At 40.1% G+C, this 24,592-nt stretch overlaps 1 protein-coding gene across 1 annotated transcript; it reads right to left on the bottom strand.

Annotated features, from left to right (window-relative positions):
* Positions 1–13,401: 13,401 nt before the first annotated feature.
* Positions 13,402–17,800, bottom strand: nup42 (nucleoporin 42). Its single transcript, XM_083926047.1, has 7 exons — positions 17,537–17,800; positions 16,232–16,778; positions 16,050–16,138; positions 15,883–15,959; positions 15,600–15,686; positions 15,400–15,502; positions 13,402–14,267 (listed from the first exon to the last, which is right to left on the bottom strand). The coding sequence occupies exons 1-7, from the start codon at positions 17,718–17,720 to the stop codon at positions 13,744–13,746; spliced, it is 1,611 nt and encodes a 536-aa protein (XP_083782173.1). The 5' UTR covers positions 17,721–17,800; the 3' UTR covers positions 13,402–13,743.
* Positions 17,801–24,592: the final 6,792 nt, after the last annotated feature.

The following is a 24,592-nucleotide window of genomic DNA, read 5'->3' on the forward strand; positions in this document are numbered from 1 at the left end:
GTCGAGGAGGTCAAGGTGGTCAAGGTGGTCAAGGTGGTCAAGGTGGTCAGCGAAGACAAAGAACAGAAATATCTGATGACATCAGAGCTACTGTGATTGACCATGTTCTTGTCCATGGTATGAGCATGAGGGAGGCTGGACGAAGGGTACAACCAAACATCGCTAGATTCACTGTGTCCACCATAATCCGAAGATTTAGAGAAGAGAACAGGTCTTTTTTGACATTATAGTACAGTATGTAAATGTTGAGAGCAAATTACTGTATGACATATTACAGTATATACTGTACCACAGTATACTGTTAGTAAATACAGTAAATATGTTTCAGTACATCACTGTGCCAATGTACTGTAGTATTGTAATAGAGGGTTAGTCTAACTGTCTGTAGGTCTAGTATTCCATGTATATGTTTTGTAACTGCATGTTCTCTTTTTGTAGAATTGAAAGACTGCCACATGGGGGGGGGGGGGGGGGACATGTGGCACATGTACACAAGTGGCAAATGCATACGATTTCTGTTTGTTTTGTACAAGTGCTGCGTGTAAATGCACAAGATTTCTGTTTTTTGTCTTTGTGTACAAGTGCTAAATGCACAGGTTTTTTGTTTTGCAACATGATTCAGCTTCATGTCCTGAGAATTGTGTTTTCTATGTAGTGTTTAGTGACTGCTCAGTAGTGTTTTTAGTTTTTAATTTTGATTGACTTGGGGCACGATTTGACAACAAAGTTCAGTTTTGGGCACAGATTGAACTGTTTTGAGGGGAAAGTTTGGTTTTGCAAGAAGAGTCTGAGGTTTTGGGAATGTAGCTTGAAAATTGGGGTTTTTGTTCACAGTTTAGAGAAAAGGAGAGAAGCTTTCAAGAAATGTGTCTTAGCAATCAAGAAAAACTGTAATGATTAGAACCCCTGTGTGTGTGTGTGTGTTTGTGTTTGTGTGTGCGTCTGTGTGTGTGTGTGTGTGTGTGTGTGTGTGTGTGTGTGTGTGTGTGTGTGTGTGTGTGCGTGTGTGTGTGTGTGTGTGTGCGTGCGCACGGCCCCCTCTGGCTGAAGAAGTGCTCCAAAGTGAAACAGCGTGAACGTGAACTGTACTATCCTTGTGTCGTGCCCAGAGGACATCTACACTGACGAGTGACATTGGTAACTGTGGTGGTTCCATATCCACAGAGCTGAAGTTTCACTGCTTAGTTGTGAGTTTGAAAACAAAGGTGACTCTCCCCGTAGATACCGAGGTGTCTGTGATATAGTAGTAGCCCTTGAGTTGAAGTTGCCTTTGTCAACAACCTCTTTTTCTGTGTGAAAAGGTAGTGAAAGGTATAACTGTGAAGTATTTATTCTTGGGTAGCAAAAGCAAAGTAAATAGAGGGAGAGTTTCTTATTTGTGTGCTGTGTGAACTCTATAGCTTATAAATCAAGCCACAGCCACTTTATTTCAATTGGGGCCTGGAGTATCCTTGTCAGTATTAAGTGAAAATAAAGAAAAGTCAGCCTGTAGGTATTAACTCTGTTGTTATGCTGGATATGAATAATATAAATAATATAAAATAATAAAAAAGCCCACCTGCATTAGGAGTCTTTCAATCTTTGCAGATGCCATCCTTTTTGTACCTGTCCCCACACTGTGTTTTGCTGGACCTAAAGCCCATCTATCTTCATCTGTGTGCCAGACAGCGCCCCTGCCATATGTCTCTGTGCTCTCTAACTTCTCATCTCAGAGCTCATTTATTTCTCCTCCCGTCAGCAAACCATCACCTTCCACCCCTCCAGAAGACCACATTCAAAGACACACATAATTTAATTGGTTTTAAACCAACCAACATCAGGAAATCTAGTATAAATGGCAACATTCCCTAGATGTTTGGTGTCTTCCCTGGTTTAATATTACACAAGCACAAAAGTCTGATGGCAAGTTACAGTGTAGAGGACCGCAAAAGATCAACAATGTTCAGTTTCTCTGATAAACGCAAATGCCACAACCTTGTAATTAGATATGGCTGAGCGATCCATTAATGGTCTCTTTAAAGTCGCTCTCGTACGCAGGCCACGCTGCCACAGCCAGTCGGTTAATTAACCTATAATTTAGCTGCAAAGTACATGGTAAAGATATACTCTAGGTCTCAGCGTCTTCTCAGAAAGCAATCAATAAGAAGCCAAGGTGAGTAATGCTAATAAATAAACATGAATTGGAAACAATAAACAGTTACATCTGTCTTATTGTGCTTTATAAACGTGCTGTTATTCATTAGTTTTGCATCTTATTAATTAGTTGTTTTACTTATTAGCTCCGCTTGATGCTTTTACTATTGCATCTTGTTTTTACTAATTAAGGTTTTTTTTCTATTGGTTGTTAGATGAGTCCATTTTGACGTGTCTTTGCCAAGTGTTTGATTACTGATGCACGGGTCATTGCAAACTGCATCTGACATGTGAATTGCAAATAATCAGCATCTTATCCTACTGAATGAGATCCATCTAGTTTGTCTCTCTTAATTTAATAATGGCTGTCCTGACTGAAACATTACAGTATTTTTACTTAAAGGACCCATATTGTAAAAAGTGAGATTTCCATGTCTTTTTTTTTTTATTATAAAGCTTGTTGAGGTGCTATATAAATACAATGAAAGTATTAAAACGCTAATTCAACAGAGAAATGCACACAGTCAGTATTCAGAAACTGTGACTTTAAACAAACCGTCAGGACTTCTGTACGGTTGTGATGTCACAGCTACACTGCCACAGAAACTGCCACTACAGTGCTGTTACAGACATCCCTAGCTGCAATGACGGTGCAGAGACGTCAAGAGTGCAGATGCTTAAGACCCGGAAGCACTGACAAATCAGAGAAGACTGGGCTTTTTCAGGAGGGGGTCTTAAAGAGACAGGCGCTTATATGGAGTGGAGGATGAACGTAGGTATATTCAGACAGACAGTATGAAAAGTTTATATATTTTCCTTATTTCATTTCTTCCAGGTAACTGGTATCAAAATCTGAACTACAGGATGCAGTATATTTGTAAATATTAGGATGATGTTAAAGACCAGGAAAACTGTACCCAGTAAAGTGTTCTGAGCACAGGAGAAAAGACACAATTGCTGAGAGTATCATAGTATATTATATTGCTACATCTTTTATAAAACTGCATATTCTGATTACAGAGTTTTAAAATGCATTTTCTATCCTAGACATGTTGTGGTCTGGCGAAAATTGCTAGCATTAAAAGAGAAAACCTTGATGAACACTCACACCGGCAGTGCACAAGGACAGGCAGGAGCTGTAATGCACTTCCTTTTGAGGCGACCATGGAAACTTCCCAGGTTATGCTAGTGTATGTGTTGGCCTGGCGCCTGCTGCCTTTGTGTTGTGCCTGGTGTCGTTTTTGTGTGTGTGCGTGTGTGTGTGTGTGTGTGTGTGTGTGTGTGCGCGCGCGCGCGTGTGTGTGTCCGATGTTTCTCTCTGATCATAAGGGGTCTCTCAAGGCGACGAAGCAGAAGGTTGGCTTTGCAGTTACACGCACACACACAGACAACGTGAAGAATGCCAGGCTTGTGGGATGACTGAGAGCCAAATGGATCACACACAAAATCGCACACAGAGAAACCCAGCATAGTGCAAACACACATATGCTGTACTGAACATACATGCCAGGACAAAGAGAATATTGACTGACAGGGGTCGTTGACACCGATGTCTTGGCTGATGGAGTTGAATAATATCCAAGTCTTCTGTGAAACACTCTGCTCTGACACAGATTCAATTTCTTCAGTATCACATTGACCGAGAAAGTACAGCGTATCAGACCAAAACTGACCAGAGAATAGGCACATCACCATAACATATTCACAAACTTCCCATTTCACACTTTGCAGAGCAATAATATGCCTAGTACATACACACGAATCTGAATCCAATGCTAACAGCTGTGAAATTAACAGAAAAGAAGGGGTTCATGAGGAGCTTTCGCTTTGCCTCTTCTGTTGGCCCAATCATTTTTTTTATCCAATCAAATCTTTAATGAGGTGAGTCATTGAGTCACTCCCTCTACAGCAGACATGAATTTGATCCGTCACACCGTGTTTTCACACAAATTGCCTGGATCATGGTGAATCAGCCACAGCGGGGAAGCAAAGGTTTACATTTTCTCTATCGTAGCTACAATTAAAAGGGTCAAATTAGCCTATCTAATGTTGTTTAAAAAGTAATATAGCATTAGAATGCTTTATTAAAATGAGCAGCCCACATCCGTGACCAGTGATAGCAGTAAACTAACAGATGGATAAGCCAATTATGTAAATAATAAAAACACAACTGATTACAGAACATATTTATTGCATACTTGGATTCCATATGACACTTGGACTACTGCTTGTTGTTTTTACCTGCATCCACTCAGCAAACATGGAGCACAGTAGTTACGGCTAATGCGTTAGCATGCTAGTTCTGTAAATAACTTTCTGTAGATCTACTTTTTAGGAAAATCTTTTCTCAATAAAAATGTTACCCTAATGTTCACAAAACAGTACGCATCTTACATGTAAAACTGGAACAGCATATTTTTTATTAGCACACAAAAACATTAAACATGGGTAGCTTCCACACTATTATGCTAATATACATACATTTATGTGGTTATCAACATGGGGAGCGTACCTATGTTCCCTGGGTTCTATGTTACCTGTTTGTGACCCGCTTTTCACAGAAAGGGTCCTATGTTCCCCGATCTGTTATTTTTGGGAAAATAAGCCCATGTAGACCCTAAAACTACCCTAAATTATTATTAATTATTATTATTATAATTATTATTATAATTATGCAACCGGGAAACATCAGAGCCGGGGAACATAGGATCCAGGGAATATAGGGATGATCCCGCCAACATGCTATTATTTTGGAATTATATTGGTATTGCGTGGGTTTTCTCCGGGTTTTTCCGGCTTCCTCCCCCAGTCCATAGACATGCACGTGTTAGGTTAATTAGGTGGGTGTGAATGTGCATGGTTGTTTGTCTCTATGTGCCCTGTGATAGACTGGCGTCCTGTCCAGGGTGTACCCCGCCTCACGCCCGATGTCAGCTTGGATCAGCTCCAGCCCCCCTACGACCCCGATAGGGACAAGCAGTTGAAGATGGAGGGATATTGGTAAGCAATTTACAACAATTTACAGTTTTGATCATTATCATTGGGTGTTATTGCCAATTTCTTTGCTGTAATACTAGCAATTATGAGAATATGGTATTCATCTAAGCTACTGCAGAGAACTGGGAAGATGCAACATTAAAAAAAATTAAAGATTAACAAAATCTGACTCTAAAATTCTGTGCGAAAAACATGAGCAGCCAAACAATAACACAGTTTTGAAACTATTTTACAATTTAGCCAGATTATGAACTACTCAATTTGGAGGTAAAACCCCCATAAGACTAACCTATACAATGTGCTTTCTCTACACCACACTGCACATATTAAACAACAGGTCAAATGAGCTCAGTATCACACTACTACTTAACAATACTTTTGGCATTAAGCCACATGGATAACCATCAAATCACTACCCTATGGAGTAGCAGTTCAAATGTTCAATCACTCGTCCCCGGCTTCCCCCACACGCCACGCTAATACCTTCACAGCTGAGCTAGCAATACAATGTTTTTGTCTCGGCAGTGAATCAAATACCCTGTCCAAGGTTTGTGCCAGCAGCCATTTGGAAAAGTGAAGCCTCTCTCATATCATCACTTATCACTAGCTGGGTTTCTCTCTACACACCACCGTGGGGGATCTGGTGTGAAAATGAGACACACTATGTCACCATGTTTGTCTCCCTGCGCTGACGATGACGAAACAAACTTATATTTATTTTCGGAAAAAAGTCAAAGTTGTTTCGAGGAAAGGAAAGAACTGTTTCCCTTGCTGCACTCCAAAGGTTGGCACTAAATCTATTCTCGCTCTCATCTCTTGCTGCAACCCGCCCAGCATTGAGGCGTTCTCTTAGCGCCCTCTTCTCCTTTTCATCACCATCAAAAGAAGGATGGGGAAAGTTACTCTGTCAGCAGCAGGGGGATGGAGAGCTAGCAGAAAATAGAAAAATAAAAAGCTGGAGTGGCTGGACTGGAAGGAAAGTGGGTTAAGAGGGGCGTGATGGATGAGACTGGGAGCTTTCCTGACTCATGGCCCGCTTTCTCTGGTGACTAATGTGGTCAGTGACATCTCTCTCACTCCCCCCTTAGCCACCCAGACCCATCTCCCCATCCCACCTGGGATGCTGATAGCCAGCCCGGGGCGGAAGAATTTCACCATACAGAATTTCACCCCGTTTACCATGTCTAGAATACCAAATCCCAGTTTAGACAGCATGGGTGGTGCAGTGCTGAGACGGGGGCTTAAACAGGTCTGTTGGAGGGGATACGGCAAGGGTGAACCAAAGCAAGTCTCCTGTCTTATTTACTGCTATCCCGGAAGGGATGTGTGCAATGGAATGTAGTGAGATCCTGAGGGAGGACAAGATAAGAGCTGTATATTTATCTCTCTCCCCACTTATGTTATAAAGACTTCTATCACAGGCTTTTAATCCATTTCTCTCCCATCTTCCTTTTATAAGTGACCTCATTTTGGGGGTTGCTTGCATATTTGAATATCTGACTGATAGTGGTCTTCTTATACAATAGTATATTAGCTAGTCTGTGTTATTTGCCATTAATATAATAGCTGCAAATCATTGTCTATTATTACATTAATTTAGTATTTTTTTTTATTTTAATTAATAAATAAAACACAATTATGTCATCTAAATAAAAAATTAAAAGAAGTAATTAGTGAGTCAGATTGCTTCCAGTATGTATTTCAGTTTAAATTCCTATTAATATGCAGTCCATTGTGAGGGCAATTAACATAGCTACAGTCATATGTCTTTTCTTTTGTAGAGTTTCTTTAAGCAGGAAGCACAGCAGACTTTTGTCAGAGACACGTTTTAGGTTATCAAGTGACCCGTGAACATGATGGAGGTCACCCTCGCAGCTGCAGCAGGCTTAAAACACACAGCAGGTGTTGAAAGGAATTGATTTCCTGAGTACTGTTGTTACAGAGTCCAATATAGCTTGGTGAAAGTACAGTGGAATTACACTGGATTGTCTCCTGACTTTGTGTAATGAAAAATACAAACTTAAAAAATAGAGTTTGAAAACCCATATCCACAACCATATCCGTTGAACTCCTCTGGATACTATTCAACACGAGCACGCAAAACAATCTTATGCGAGACTTGAGTGTCTCATTAGCAGGTCCAGTTTAAAGTGGGTTGAGAGGCACGATACCGACCAAGCATTCATTGTCAACCACAGCTACTCTCTGTGATGATACCAGTTGGCCGGTGAATTGTACCTTGCAGATGTCTACAAGTGTACACACATACAGTGCAACAACGGCGCACACACACATAAAGACACGCACTGAAGCCTGCTCATTACTATGATAAGTGGCTGCTCTGCCCCTTGGTTGTTTTCATTTTATTTTCATTTCAAAGAAGACAAGAACCAGAAGCTGCCAGCTACAGATCTGAAGTGTGGTCAGATGTGTCAGTGTGTGTGTGTGTGTGTGTGTGTGTGTGTGTGTGTGTGTGTGTGTGTGTGTGTGTGTGTGTGAGTGAGTGTGTGTGTGTGTGTGTGTGTGTGTGTGTGTGTGTGTGTGTGTGTGTGTGTGTGTGTGTGTGTGTGTGTGTGTGTGTGTGTGTGTGTGTGTGTGTGTGTGTGTGTGTGTGTGTGTGTGTGGGTGTGTGTGTGTGTGTGTGTTTGTGTGTGTGTGTGTGTGTGTTGCATTGGACTTTGCTTTTGCCCTTTTCATCTATCAATTTTGAGAATTGTGTGTGTGCATGCGTGTGAGCAGAGACTCTTTGATGGAAGATGAGACAGTGCATAACCTTTCCTTTAGCCAGCTTATTTGTTACTATCTGACTCACGCACAACACATACTCGACACGCACACATGCACACATGCACACACACACACTTCACCCTGTTGAATATTTCAAAAGGACTTGAACTTGTGTAGCACACATCTCAAAATCTGCTTTGTAGCCCCACCCAACCCAATGCGGGACTAAAACTGTGACACAAATGCATAAATACTTCATAAACTATCATGTGAGCTGTGTGGCACAGCTGTTTGAGGAAGTCAAATGGAATGACCGATTTTTTTTGTATTAGTATACAATGCAGAATTTGGGGGGAAATGGCATCTGTATTTAATTGTTTATGAGTTATGTGTAAAGTGAGACAGTCCCTTTCCAGCTTTTACTGTCTCAATGGATTTTTCAGAGGATGAGTGTGAGTCAAGCAAGGATTTCAAGAGTTAAGCACATGGATAATTACGCTCTTCTCCTTCAAACGGGCTAAGGAGGGCGCACTCCTTTAGTGCCAGTTAATGTACTCACTTTGTGCTTCACACTACACCCTTGACACTAACCATTAAGCAAGTCAAAAACATTAAACAGACTGACATTCCAGGCTGTTTAAGATTTTCTTGGCAAGATTTTGTGAAATACACGGGAAGCTCTGAAGCCCCTCACATGTATCTGCCCACATTCACAGGTAGGGAACACAGTTTGAGCTGAAATTTGGACATAGTGTTTGTGTTTGTGTGCACGGCCATCTGATACAATCTCACACCTCAGCATGCACTCGGCATGACCTGAGTGCTGGCAGAGGACAGGTATCTCAAATAATGCTTATTTACTCCCCCACCCTTACCCCCTTACCATCTGCTTTTACTGTCCCATCGCTCACACAAATGCAATCAAATATATAGCTGCATGCATAGCTGACATATCCTGAGACTCAATGCCACCCTATAATATAGATCACCAGCTGAAGCGCAAAGTTGACCACTGACGTGCTGAACTTTGTCCCTACATCATGGCTTAATCAACAGAGACTATTAGTTTCCCATGCCTGCAGTAATGCTATAATGTAAAGGCTACTCATAAACATTTAAAAAGACCAAAATTAGGTAATTAGGTCACATTACAATCACTCCATAATCTTCAAATGAGCAGATCAATCCCTTTAAACACTTGAAAATTGACTGAAGTAGGAGAAGGCATGAAACTGTGAGCACTTCTTGGCATTGCCAGGCTTCTAATGCTGCAAAGGTGAGAGTATAATAGAAGAAAGCCATGAGCTCTTCGCAGCGGACACTAATCATCTAATCTGTTGCCAGGTGCTTCTAAAGCAGGCCTATATATTGTAACAATAAAGATACATCCAAATGAATGCTTTTCATGATATTAATTGCATTATTTAGAGTATCAGTCCGTTGGCGCAATCACTGCCCTGTGCGGAAAAATTGAGCTCTGCGAGCCTTGCAATTAAAAAGGAATCAGATCACTTACCGCTTACAGCAAGGAGCGGCGAAGGCAAGGTGTGGGGTCGGAAGTTGTCAAATAATTGTTTGCTTATGTCGTATCTGTAAGAAGGTCATCGTTCAGGTGTTATTTTTTTGCTGTGCTGGACGGCGGTTTGCTGGACGGTTTCTCCGTTCAGTGCTGGTTACACGGCATCCAAGGCGCGGTGAGAGGCGCGCTGCTGTGGAGAGAGGAGAGGAGAGGAGATGAGTGAGGGAGGGAGGGGAGAGATGAGATTAGGCCTGGTGGATTTCAGGGGCATGGCAAACAGCGACAATGTGTGGCCTTGTGAGGGAAGCGTGAATAAATCATAGTGTAAATCTGTCCTTCTGTAGCCTACGCAGCGACGACTCTAGAGTCTGTTGGGGCCCTGGGCAAAAAAGGGCCCCCCTTGAACCAGCAATCATCACCATTAGCATATGTTATAAATAATCTGAAACCAACAAAAACTGTGCAAAATGTAAAAATTAGTTTGCAAATTTGAGTTAATTTTAAATAAAGATTTTTTTTTACAAACACAGTAATTAAAATATATTAATATGAAGAAAAAGAAAAAAGAAAAAAACAAAACAATCAGAACTTGGGTGGAGTCAATTGGAGCCCTTTGCCCACTGTCCCTGCTGTGGTATTAAGTTTGTCAGCCCTCAGAGGTCCCCTATACTGGCCTGGGTCCCCAAGCAGATACCTGCCTTTCCTGCTGGCAAGCGGTGCCTCCGGTTGGCCCCGAGTTGGTCCACAATACACCATGTCAATTGCACATGGCTACCGAGAAAATCCAGACACACCTCTAACAAATTTCAATTTGCTTTGCAGCTTCCTCTGGGCACCCACCATTGGAGCTCATTACTACACCTCTCCGAAAATCCTAACTCACCAATCAAATCATACTATCTGTTACAGATGGGTGTAACTAATGACAACAGTGCTTTGCCATCAAAGCCGTCACCTTGTTCATTGCTCTGATTGGTCATACCCGGTCACAGTGCTATGCAATTGCAGCAGTGGTATTTTCAAATGCATGCGTTGGTGCTGCCCCTTGGGTTGGGAAGGTCTGTTCCTCGTTCCATCCTTTGACTTCTAAAGGTGTAAATATAAGTTATGTTATGGCAGAATAGCTATTTTAGTCAACAAGCTTATCAAAGTCTGTGTCTTTGTGTTTTATAACAAGGATTAAGAATTGTGGAATTTTCTCTTAGTTGTAGTAAACTTGTGCTGGAGTGGAAACTGTATTTAGCATTCACCACTGTATGGATGCTATTTTTGACTGTGTTGTTTCCCCATTCCTTTATGTTATTAAACTGACTTGTAGACTCACTAAACTTGTCGAGATATGTCACTGTTGTTGATCAGTCTGCACTGCATTACCACACCAGTCATGTAACTTTGAAGAAAAAATAAAAGCAGACATTATGTTCAATTAAAAGTATTTATAATATCTATCAAATACATTACAACATGCAAGACACTGTCATTTGCAGCTTGAGTCAGAACATAGATACATAAAGGGAGCTTATGGAGCTTGCAGCACGGTCTGCATACAGATGAAAATAATGTACGATAATCACTGTAATGAGGCATCATTTTCTGACCAGCCTCATAGCGTTACTTCGGTTCAAATGATTCAGGCTTTACCCAATCCGGTCACAAATACAGCACATATATCATTTGTGCTGACAGTATTTACTCACAACAGTGTGTTTTTACTGTCAGTGTGTGGTAGAAGCACACGGTGCACTAATACTAATATGAACCCATGACATCTGCAGCACAGAAACCCGGGTCCATGGCCTTGCATGTGAAATATGTGCCATTCACTCACCCATGCCGCAAGCCACTCGAATAGGCATAAATTACAAGCCTTGGATCAATGCCCTGCTTCCCATAGGCGAACCGCTGTGGCCCAACACAATCAATTCTTGTTATCTGCTACAACAGTAAGGAGGGTCGACTGGAATAAGCCCCCATCAAACATTAATACAAGCACTGAATCTGAATCAGCTCATTGGCAGTCTGTATAGAGAGGCGATTCAAGCTGTGCTAAAAGCATCTGTTGCTGTCATCAGCTGATGTACTGACCACAATAGCTGTGTAACAGCAATGGACGCAATGTGCATTTAGGTGCTACTGCAAGCCATTAAAAAAAAAAGCTGATCTGGAGAAATAGCAAGAGGGGAGGAATTTGAATGGCTTCGGTCATAATTCAAAGGATTGATTCATTCAGAGCTCCAGCATACATACACGGCTGCAGTATACAGTCCAAATAGGGAATTAATAAGACAGACAACCGCGTGTGTTCCATACACAGTGTACTGTATATCTGGTCCATGTCGCTGGAGTCAGGTCACGGTCAATTGAATTACAGTACACATCATGCTCATGTGACCGAGTTTGTGTAAGCTATGATTTCACAGGAGGGTGGGGCAGGTTGGGGATTAAAGGAGGAGGAGGAGGACAGTGTGTACAGCACATGACAGGTGTGTATAAGTGGGTTCATTTCAACTCAAACGTCACCTCTCAAAATCCAGGCTCCCTCTCGGGAATACTGAACAATCCCCATGAGGGAAGGGCGAGGAAGTGACTGCATTCATAAATTATATTCATCAGTTGAACATGTCTGATGAGTGAAATTTAATCATTTCTTTCGTTGCACCATAACCATATACAGGTCTTTATGTACTCCAGAGCGCTAAATCAGTTTGTCCAGATGTGCGTGTGTGTGTGTGTATGCGTGTGTGTATGTGTGCAGGCATCCACATACTCATCCCTCATCTTTAATATTGCTCTGATCCACTCTGCGCAGCTCATGCATACATTACATAAACATAGGCAGGATGGTAATTTGATGCTGCAGCAGTTACTGATTAAATCTACTTTAACTTGCTGCTGAGGAAACAAGGATTCACAAATGCCCATATTTCTCAGTTAGATGTATTTAAGAGTCGCCGGATGGCAATTTAAACAGGTTTCACTGAAATAAGCGTGCAAGTGCCTTTTCATGAGATACGTCTTTTTCAATCGTTCATTAATCTCTTGCATTATTTATGTTTCATCTAGCAGGGGGCGGGAGGTTAGTGCTGACAGACTGAGAAGTAGGCGAGAAAATTACTATGTTGCACACTGTTGCCAGCAGTTAATGCTGTGTTGCTTTTTACATCCATAAAATCATATTACTTATATGCACAATGTCTTTGACCTATAGCCATCAGATATTGATTTGGGATGATTTCACACACACAAACTCACATGCACAGGAGGCGGCTCCAGCTCAGTTTCACCTCTCAACGATATCGCAAACTCCCTGTCAGCTGAAAATGTTCTCCAGTCAGCAGAGCAGTCGCCCCTATAGCAGCAGAATAGCTTATTGCTGTCTCTTTGTCGCTGTCTTCCTCTACGTGTGCTCCCACAGGGTGTTTAACACCTAATGAATACGCATTGAATAGCTCACTCACTCATTGTCATCCGTGCACTACCACACGCCACTTTCCTCTCCCTTTCCTATGAATGTAGGCCTGAAAACTGGTGTGGATGGATGGTTTTAAAGGGATGGGCCTGGCTTCAGTTGTTGTTACAATAGTAAAATTAGAATGAGTAAACCATAAACAGTGAGCGAATAATAACCGGCCCGAGGCAACAAACTACCTCTCCTTTTTAAAATTAGTTCCAAGTTACACATCTATTATTTACACTTGCCTAATGTCTGTGTGTGCTTCACTAAACTGCTAAATGGCTAAAGTATTATTAAGCTTGTATTCTGTCACCCTCTCTTGGTTGAGACGTGCAATTACAACCTATATAAATTAATTCCCAATTGCAGTATATCAATCAGAGGATATCCTAGTGTATTATTCTACCAAGAAGCATTCAGTGAAATATATTTCTGGGTAATTGTGTCTGAATTGTTGAATACACAAGTTTCGTACCAAATTGGAGGCATTTTTTTGACGTGTTGTTGTAATATACAGTAGGTTATGATCACATAATCATGCAAATAAACCTTCCGAAACTTTGCTCATAAACTGATCACTTTACTGTCAGCATCTCAACAAATGGGCAAATCGATTCGGAACAATCCTGAAAGACATTCAAAGACATTCAATCATTCGAAAATACCACTTTATATGACAAAAGACATCATCTAAAAATATGTACTGTGTATTCTACAGCTGCACATGAATCATGCTTTGCATTAACACAAAAATCTTAAATAGAACCAGAGTTTTCTGTGCCATAATTGATCTGAAATATTTAAACATTAGCCATATCTAAAACTTAGCATAATGGTTTAAACAGAAGCCCTATCTTTACTTTGTATAAATGATCTCTTCATTTCAAAAATCATGGGAGCTTTTCCCACAGATTCATACCACCAGCATGTCAGCTGGAGGAGGCTTTAAAGGGATCTGGCCTAGAGTGAACCTCTTAGCCTTGAACTGATTCAGTTCCTCTGCAGTCAAATTGCTCTCATGTGAAAACAGACTGTCCGACGCTCCACTGGCAGACCCGGCTCCTGCTGCAGGTGGAGCAGCCGACGCACCAAACCCTCCACTTGCCTGTCCAAAAATACTGCTGCTTCCTGCTGCAGCAGGTGCCCCGAAACCGCTCCCAAATCCTGTTCCGGTGTTTGATGTCGAGGAGAAACTGAACCCAGAGGCAGAGCCAAATCCTGAAGTTGCTGCTGGCTCGTTGGTGGCTGGAGTAGCAAAGGAGAAAGAAGAAACCGAGGAGGGGGTGGAGGAACCAAATCCAGAGGGGGGTTGTGTAGGAGCTGCTAAGGCATTGCCAAAACCGGTGGAGGAGGGTGGTGCCGCTGAGGAACCGAATCCACCACTTGGAGCAGCAAAGCTGAAAGAGCTGGCTGGTGCCGGTGCTGGAGCCCCAAAGCCTACATGATCAAAACAAATTGAATTCACACAGGGGCAATGGCTTGTATGTTTATGATTACCTGATCAGCATATTCAGACAGGACATGTAGCAAAATCATCCGCTCAAAAGTTCTTTCTTGCACAAAGTCGGATGATGCCACTCTCATATCAGGCTTATGAATATGACTCGACAGCAGCTGGCTAGCTTAGCTTGGTACAAAGACTGACAACAGGGGAAAACCGCTAGCCTGACTCTGTAAAAAGGGAAGAAAATTAACTACCAGCACCTCTAAAGCTCATTATCACTAACATATTATACAGCATGTCTCTTTTTTTAAATCCTTTAGTGATGGCCAGATGATGCATCATGGAGCGTTGAAGATTTCCATCCAATCGGTTCACTCACCAATGCCTCCACGGTGCTTAATTTCCTCTACTGTGCCATCAAGTGGGAAAAAATGCAAAACACGCTCAGGACTGATTATAATGACACCATGGGTTTGGTGCATGAAGTTCTGGATTGAATTGGGCAACGAAATAATAATATACTGTATAGTATAGTGTATGTTTTTTTTCCCGATAGAACGATGGAAGGGACGATGGAGGGGAAAGTTGAAACAAATCGGGGAGAGGGTTGTGATGTGAATGCGCCTGTGTTACAATGGTAATTTTATTAAATAGCAATTTTTCCACAGTGCTGGGCTTCTGGAGGTTTCTTTTTTTGAGAGGATTTTTACCTTCTTTACAAAGCACCTTTTCACAGATGGAGCTGTGGTACGGAGAAAAGTAACAGTGTCTCTGTGCCCTGTTATATTTCGAATCGCACGGCAAACCGTTCTTGAACCATTCTCTGAATCCGTCCTGTGGTACGGCCGACTCACGAGGCTTTGAACGTCACCACATATGTCCTCAACACAAGCCTCGATACGCACTTCTCAAAAATCTTCCTTGATTACTCGACACGTGCTTTGAAGCCTCGACACAGAAAGACGCATCGCTAAAATCCATACTAAAGCCACGGTAAACACAACAATTTCTGGTTTTACCAGGAGTTATTTGCCAGACTATTTCTTTGCCGAGAGCAGGCGCTTGATTTGAACTATTGCTTTAACCCTCTACTATTTCAATGAAGCAACACTACTGTATAATCACCTTTGCTTTCCAAGCTTGGTGTAGAGGATCCAAAGCCAGTTGCTGTCGCTGAACCAAAGCCACCTGAAGGTGCCTGGGGTGCTGGGTTGTTTATCTCTGCAAGCTGAGAAAAAAGTAAATATCAAAACACATTGCTGTATGTTTTTATTTTATTTTTTTAAAGGTGTGTAGGTAAGGTAAAAAAAAGGTGTGTGTCTTACCAAAGCTGCACGGGTAGCTGGATTCATAACCTTCAGTTCCTGGACTCTGCTTCTCCACTGGTTGAGCAACTGATTGATGCCATTTACCTTAACACATGAAACAGGAGCTTCTTAGACTCTTACACATTTTAGACAAACAACAAACAAACAACACACCAGACTTCTGCATTCAGGCAGAAGAGTCAAGTATCTTCAAAAATGCATACAGAAGGTATCCTCTTTATTTTTAATTGGCCTGAAGACAAATACTAGGTATAACATTAATGCGTGACAGTACACTTACATAGCTCTGTAGATCTCCTGAAGCTCTGGTGGAGTAATACTCCAGCCTGAGCTCTTCTGGAGAGAGATCAGTAAAACCTGTGGACAAGAAAAATTAAACATTGTCAGGTCTAGTGTCTACAAATAAATAACAGAAATCATGGAATAAAAAGTGTATTTGATACAGACCAGACAAAGGCATCTTGGCACTAGAATAACACGAGAAGCCCCACTGCCCTGAACTCTCCCAAATATCCATGTCCGTCTGAATGATCTCCCTGGGTGACCGTGTGACAGACATCACATGAATTAATTCCTTATGACGACAGTCATTTAAACACTGCACAACTTCACAAAACAGACAGGCTTACACTTTTTTGTCATCGTCTTCTTCACCAGCTGTCACCTGCTGGCCTCCTCTTCCTCCCCTGTCAAAGCTGTTAGGAGTAGCAAGGTTTGAAAATCTGTTTTGAGAAGAGAAGCTGAAATCGGAGCTCTTCGCGTTATCTCTTCTCCCTCCTCCTGCTCGGCCCCAGTCATTCCCTCCTCCTCCTCCTGCTCCTGCTCCTGCACCTGGCTGGCCCCAGTCATTCCCTCCTCCTCCTCCTTGCCGGCCCCAGTCATTACCTCCTCCTCCTCCTCCTCCTCCTCCTCCTGCTCCTCCTGCTCGGCCCCAGTCATTTCCTCCTCCTCCTCCTCCTGCTCCTCCTCCTCGGCCCCAATCATTCCCTCCTCCTCCTGATCGGCCCCAGTCATTCCCTCCTCCTCCTCCTCCTCCTCCTCCTCTACCCCAGTCAGCTCCTTTGCCTCCACCTCCGCCTCGACCCCACTCCTCAGTTCCAAGAGCGGAGAAAGATGAAGGCTGGATATAGCCCCCTTTTTGCTGGGAAGGATTCACCCAAACTCTGTTTCCAAACCCTGAAACCGACATGCAGGACTAGTTAATGTTGACATGTTTGAACAGAAAGGGTTGATGTTAAACCATTACAGTCATTCTGTTTGTCCGTTGTCCGGGGTTTTTTTTGCGTTTTTGCGTGCGTGCGCGTGTGTGCGTGCGTGCGTGCGTGCGTGCGTGCGTGCGTGCGTGCGTGCGTGTGTGTGTGTGTGTGTGTGTGTGTGTGTGTGTTTGTGTGTGTGTGTGTGTCCTCCAGGATTGAGGGTAGCCTATATATATATAGAATACTGTATATGTTATACAAATTGTCCTGTACCCCCTTTATTGCATTCATTTACCAGATACGTTGGTTCAATTTCCTGGTCCTTTTGAAGAATATAGCGTTAGTTTCTGTAGATTGTGGTGCTGGTCTGAAAGCTATTTCTAATATTTTGTCTAATCTTATAGATATAAAATGCTTGACTCAGTCACTATACCCTTAATAGTGTTTATTAAATGTGAATTATATAGGGAACTGCCTAACGAGATTTCGACACTGTATCGTATGTACACAGTTAGCTGTGCATTGTGGGTATTTTATAGTGGACTAGACTCTGAAACTAAACGACACTAAAGTAAAGTAAATGACTAAGAAACGATTGTGTATTCTGCCTGGTACACATGCTAACGTAAGTTAGCTTAGCTTAGTAAACTAGCCAACAAACAGTTCTTCATTCACGACAACAGCTACAGAAATATTCTAACCAGTTAAGCTACACTAGTTTGTTCTCGTTGACCTCACCTCCACCTCCTCCTCGAGGCTGCTGCTGAGCAGAGGAGCGGCTGTAGTTGTTGTTGTCGTTGTATCCTCCACCACCTCCTCTGCTTCCTCCTCCTCCTCCTCCTCCTCCTCCTCTCGGGTGCTCATTCCAACATTTGTCGCCGTAACGACAGCGACCCTGAAGAAAGAAGTTACACACTGTCATTTCCACCCGGTGTCGGTTTGTGTCAAACTGCAACGTTTCTTTCCCGAGCAACCGAATAGCTCGGATATGCGCGCGCACTCGGTAATGTTTTTCAGGCACAAGCTGGTGTCGCAGGAGATTTACGTCATCGCCTGCAGTTTCCTGCAAACGAAACAGAAATCCAGAAAAGACTTCATTACCTGCTATGAAAACCAAGACAAAACAATACAGTGGATTATCAATTTACTAGTTCTTCAAGGGAAGCATCATATCCATAAAGCTAAATCCTCCAAATCTCGACCGAACTTTAATCTCTTCAAATTTGAATTTCGTAACTATTTTTGAGTCTATCCAGATTATCAATAATAAGAAATGTAATATTACCACAGATAAGTTACATGACTTTTCACGTAACTTTTTTATAACAGTATAGCCCGCGTCTTAATATAAGTTTTTTACATGTATCTATTTTTACTTTATTTATTGTCTCCTTTTTCCCTACGCCCTTGTATTGTATTAAGTATTCTTATTTAATGTCATTATAATTTAATGTGTATTGTTGTCTGAAAGGACAACTGACTGTCTTTACACACATATCTATCTTCGTCAAGTATGATGCCATACTGTTCTGATTGTACTATATTTGTTCAAATTGCAAATAAAGAATTAAATTTAAATAAAATAAATGAATAAAAAAAGCCAGAGTCCTCTCCATAGACTGTATAATAATATTATAAGACAGTCTATGGTACTCTACAACAGTAAGGCAGAAGGTGGTCTTGAAGTCCTAGATTTTGTCGACACTCAGTACCTTTAAGGTTAACTGGTTGAAAAAGTGTCTCAGAAACCCTGACTTTATCTGGTTTTTCATCCCAAACTACATCTTTTATAAAATTGGAGGTCTTTCCTTTCATTTGAAATGTCATTTTTTTACCCAATAGATTACCAATCAAACTATCGAAATTCCATCCCAAACCCTCCTAGCATGGAAGCTGGCTTTTGTCCACAATTTCTCACCCCACAAGGCTTTCCTCTGGAGTAATAACACTATTCTTATAAGAAACATATCCCTATTCTCGCTAAAACGGTATTTCCATATCCTTGATCTTTTTGATTGTGCTGGTAATATGTTATCGTATGAACGTTTTATGTCTGTACACAGTTTTCCTGTTCCCTCCAGATCATTTATATCTGTAAATCCTGGTATTCCAACAGAGTTAAGTCAATTTATCAAAAAACACTTGTTACAGTGAATATAAAACAAGTGAACCTGTACTGATGCTGACTGGAATTGAACTAACAGATAGAAAGTGTAATAATAAACATATACATCAGTGTTTTCAAAGGATTAATAGAGTTGGGCCTAGAGGGAAGTTTTACTGGTGCTCCTTAATACAGGACATAAACTGGAGAAGAGCTTGGCTTCTACCCTACAAATATTGCATATCTAACAAGGCTAAAGAAGTTCATTTTAAAATACGGCATAATATATACCCAGTTAGTAGTTTGCTTAGTTTATATATGTTGATTTTTCCTGCACTTTTTGTAAAATTAATACAGACACAATGTCAGATCTGTTTTGTTTTTTATTGTCATTTATCTAAGAAGTTTTGGAGGGATGTTGAATCTTTTTTTTTATGTAGCTGACTCTGTCTATAGGCTACTCTCTTACCCCTAAAGATGTTATTTTCTACTATGTTAACCCAGAAGATAATAGTCTTGAACACATGATGAACTTGGTTATCCTATATGCAAAATTATTTATTCACGAACAAAAAGTTGCAAAATTTGTCCCTAAATATACTAATTTTCTCCTAGAACTGATCTTTGTAAATAACAATAAAAAGTAATACCCTACTGAGTCATTATGAAAAGTTTTTTCCTGAAGCCCCCGTTTGAACTATCTATTTTAGACTATATTATTGATTTAATTGTGTGTGTGTGTGTGGGGGGGGGGGGGGGTACGCTCTTAATAATTTATTAATTTATTAATTATTAATTATGTCACCAATGTGCTGTTTGTTGTATACCTTTTTTTGGTCCATTTAAATTGTTCAATAAAAAAACAAACGAACAAACGAAAAAACAAAACGCATACCCAGTGCATGCAATGCAATGTATGAAAACATAAGCAAACAAAACATCTTTAAACATTTGGGTGGTTGACAATAAATAAATGTAAACTTAAAGACTTAAGCGCAGCAACTATAAAGACATAACTTCATATAACGTATGAAGCGATTGATGTTCTTATGTTATAACTTTACGGCTGAAAACAGTGTTTTGCATTGGTTTTTGAAACAAGTTACGGAAGGTTTAATATTTCCATTTGCATGAACCCATCCATAATGATAATAATAATAGTGTGTACCACGTGAGACACCATCCATAAGGAGACCGTCCAGTTTTGTTGAGTGCAAGTCTATTTAAATATCCTGTCAAAACTGCGATCTGACTGTACATTATTTTATTTTTTAAAGCTCAATAGATTCAGGATCTTCCAAGAAAAATCTTTTATCTTTAAAAAAAAAAAAAAGCACACTTTGCCATTTAAGATAGTTGCAATATTTTTCTGTATTAACATTGTTCGGTATTTATTCTCCTTCTAAAATCTAGAATCTAATTTTTAAAAATCGTATTACCTAAACACCATAAAACAGAGCACGTGGCCAAACAACATTGTCAAAACTGCTCTCGGAGCCGCTGAAGTCCTGAAATATGATTCGTTAGGCCTATTACTCAAGTATAGGTGTGTGTTCCATCCTTGTTATACATAAGGATACAAAAATATTTCTTCCGCTGCTATAGGTTTTAATCATGCAGCAACATTTGTGTATAGTCTGAAAATACATTTCTTCATGTTTCTGAACAGGTCCTGTTCTGCTTCCATCACACTTTATTAGTGGGCCAGCCCTGTACCATTTATGACCGCAGATCCCTAATGGTTTTATTATTATTCACGAGATGCAAATACTATTCTACATATGGCGATTAGGCTATATTCTTATTTTGACAATCATGATACTGTGAAATTAGGTTAAAAAACATTGGTAGAAACCAAAAAAGTGTGTCTACTTATTAAAACATAAATAAGATCGTTTAAAGCAGTAATTTTATTATTATATATACATAATCTATTAATGTCTATGGTTTAAGCACACATGCACGTGCGTCAGTAAGTCATGGAAACAGAACGGTGACGCGCGGCCAAGGGTATAAAAGAACCTGCAGACCTTGGCTCTTTCCCACTTTGCACCTGGATTTGACCTTCTGCAAAGCTTGACCGCTGAAAAGCAACAATCAACTGAGAAATGGAGAACTGCCCACCAAGAGAGAAGCATCTGCTGATCGGAGGCCAGCCTAACCCTGTCCACCATCGTGCAGGTAAATCAGTTACATTCATGTTTCCTTCATTAACCTCCTTAAAAATTGTGAAAGTTTCTTCACTACAACAATGAACATTTAAAACGATTTTTTTTTCCATTTTAAATGCATGAAAGTTAAAATATTATTAGTTAAAATATGATATTTATTCAAAGCATCAAAGTAAATATCAAGTAGATTTATTGTTAGACAATAACTTGTTGAATTTAAAAGTGAACAAGTAGAATATAGTTAACGTTAATATGTGATGGGCTGTTTGGAAAACACTGATGGACAAATGGATAGCCTAGTCGACGTTTTCTTGATGTAAAATTGTTATAAGTTGCTTTATTTGTATAAAAATCCCCGGGAAATGTGTGGAATATAAGAACAATGGTGTAATGATATAAAACACTGTTATTTTGGTTTAAGGGCATCATTTTTGTTAAATTTGGCGAAAGTTTAGGAAATAAAATGGCGACTGGGTCAATTTTTAGAAAATGCATGAAAAATACATATTTTTGTAACTATGGAGACGATGGAACTATTAGGAGGCTGCTCGGCCTGGAGTTGACGTCAGCGCGTCAGAACGTGCAGGTGAAAGAGGCCAGGGCCCGTTCCTCTCAGTGGACTCCTCACTTATTAGTTCGAATAAATAGTATTCAGAGCTGTCGGTGGAGCATCAGGTCCTTTTAGTGTCAGAGTTAATCACATTTATGAACTCATTTTTCACATATTCATTAAATGCATTATCAGATCTACGTTTTTATGAGAAAATAGCTGCATTGAACTCCACATGTCTGGCATTTGTCGGACTAAGAACCTCAAGTGATGTGTTTCATCATCACTTAATTCACATTTAGGACCCTCTACTTGTTATGTTATGGAGGCCAACACTGAAATGTTTTTTTGTTTTTTTAACTGTGCGTAAATGCACGTGAGTCCTGTGTCCAGGATGTCACCGTCTCATGCACACTGGTGCAACGATTTGTAACAGATAAAGTGAGGGAAGAATGCAATCATATAAGGACTGAAATTTAGGTGTTAGTGTAGTTATACTGGAGAAGCTTTATTGTTTTTTTTAATTGTGCATGACAAGGTAACCGAAGTCCAAAGTGCGTAATTACGCATGTGCGTATTGTTATCCGAGGAGTGATGGAAAAACAGTTCAAATCGCTATAGGTCCTCTAAACCGTCTGTTGCCAATTTATAATAATCAATTATAATATGATGTAATTGGACAGACTTGGTTGATTTGGCTAAATTTGATAGAAGTGAGTTCGGTAATCTATGTTTAGATGTGGCACATTGGCACAGAGACATTGCTACTGCACGTGAATATGAATCTGAATACATTCTTATTTTATAAATGTATATTTAATTATATTTACATGTTTAATAAAGCCTGCATATTCCTCCAGCACCCTAGTTGTGTATATTGTTAATGATACTGTTACATGTTTGTGAATCATCATATATTAGTTATGGTCAAATATAGTGGTATTTATATATGAAAAAGGCTTCCTGTGATATTATTTAAGTATTCTTGGAGAAGGTGAAAATATATTTGGAGCATGTGGAATCTCAGCTGATTTTATGCCAATGCATTAGGAGCACGTTACATTACAGCTCAGTAATAACATGTTAATAGGGTAATAGTATGATAATACAGTGGTTAAAGTAGTTTTGAATTTTGCAGCCTTGATTAATGTATGAGTAATTATTACGGTACCTTGAAACAAAGGGTGATGTTTTGAACATTAGGCAGGATGAATTTTAGCATTATTATGAAGTAATTAATTTAAATTTGACTTCCAAAAGTTATCATGTGATTTTGAAGGTATTCTGATAGTAGCCTATACTATGTTGAAAACATCAACTCATATAGCCTCATTATTATTGAGTTATTAACCCATTACTGTCAACATATTGACATTTTAAATCAAAAATATAGCTTGATATAATATTTTATTGTTAGCAGGTTACCATATTGATCAAAATATAACTTGTATTAAATGTTATTCCCATTTGTTTTCTGTCCCTGTATTACCCTTTAACATACATTTTATGTCTAATATTACCCAGATATACCCATCATTAATACATAGCTATAACTTGGTTATTACTTTGGTAACAATGGTGTTATTTAACTCTAACCTCTTATCAAACTATTGTCTCACTATCCCCATGTTATTAATGAGATACAATGCAAAGTGCTACGATGTTTGCTTTGGATGATATAAATCCTTCCATCCAGTTTTTTTGTGAGATTTGACCTGTTTTATAAATGTTAGTGACATTTCTTAAGATTAAGAATGAACCTGTGATCCAAATGTTTGACATCGGTCCATGTCACATGGATTAATCATCAGAACTCGGCCCGTTTTCTGTTTCTCATAATGCCTCTGCTTGGTCCCTGCAAATCATTAACTGTTGATTAATTGTTGATAGAAAGATGACGTGTGTGATGTCAGCCCTGGTTGTCCCTTTAAACTTTGTGGTTTGTGTTGTTTGTGATTCCACCGTCATGTTTGTGCTTATAGGGGGACCTGACAGGGCAACTGTTTTTTTAATAAGGTAAGGTTACGGTAAGAACTTGTGAAAATCAGCATGTTCTTACAAAGTTGGTGACGGTGCATGCTCCATGTCTGTGTTCGCTTGTTGGAGTGTGTTTTGGGCTATGAATCAGTGTGTGAGCCTTTTTATGTATGTTCTTAATCACCTTCTCATATAAGCGATCTGTTATCTACCAACATGAGGAGTTACGGGTTATTTCACATGACAGATATTTATATGTGTTTCTTCACCTTATTGAAGTGGATGTGTTGGGAAAAGGTCATGTCTGCTATTTCAATATATCTAACATTGAAGACTCCGATCAGAATAATTAGTAGCTGAAGCACACACACACACACACATACACACACACACACAGACACACACACACACACACACACACACACACACACACACACACACACACACACACACACACACACACACACGCAGAGTTTTATTATTTAAATCTATTATTTTTAAGATTTTATTTAAACTAATGTTATAATTTAAAGGTCCTATGTTGTAAAAAGTTTTGACGTTTGTTTAAAGAGACAGGCACTAAAACAGAGAGTTTCAGAAAGAGTGTGAATACAGGTGTATACAGGTGTATTCACACAGACAGTATGAGGAAAACATTGTGTTTTGAACATTAAAATGTAAACATGCTCAAGTAAAAATCCCAAATACAAATATGATCCTAAAAATGAACATAATATGGGACCTTTAATGCACTTTTTGCTTGATTTTTGCTTATTCAGTCATTAATGTGGATGTAATAACAAGTTTTTCTGTGCCTTTACTTTTTTCCTCTCAGGTGTCTTCTACGTCATCGATTTTCCTGCGGCCGAAGGGTTCCCTGAGGTGCTCAGGATCATCGACGATGACGACGAAGGTAACTCTGTCCCGATTAACATCTCCTCCGATGACGAGGACTCGGATAGTGTTGTTATCTTTGGAGGTGATCACCCTGA

This window comes from Echiichthys vipera (assembly GCF_963691815.1).
Source record: "Echiichthys vipera genome assembly, chromosome: 13".
NCBI classification, from domain to species: Eukaryota; Metazoa; Chordata; class Actinopteri; order Perciformes; family Trachinidae; genus Echiichthys; species Echiichthys vipera.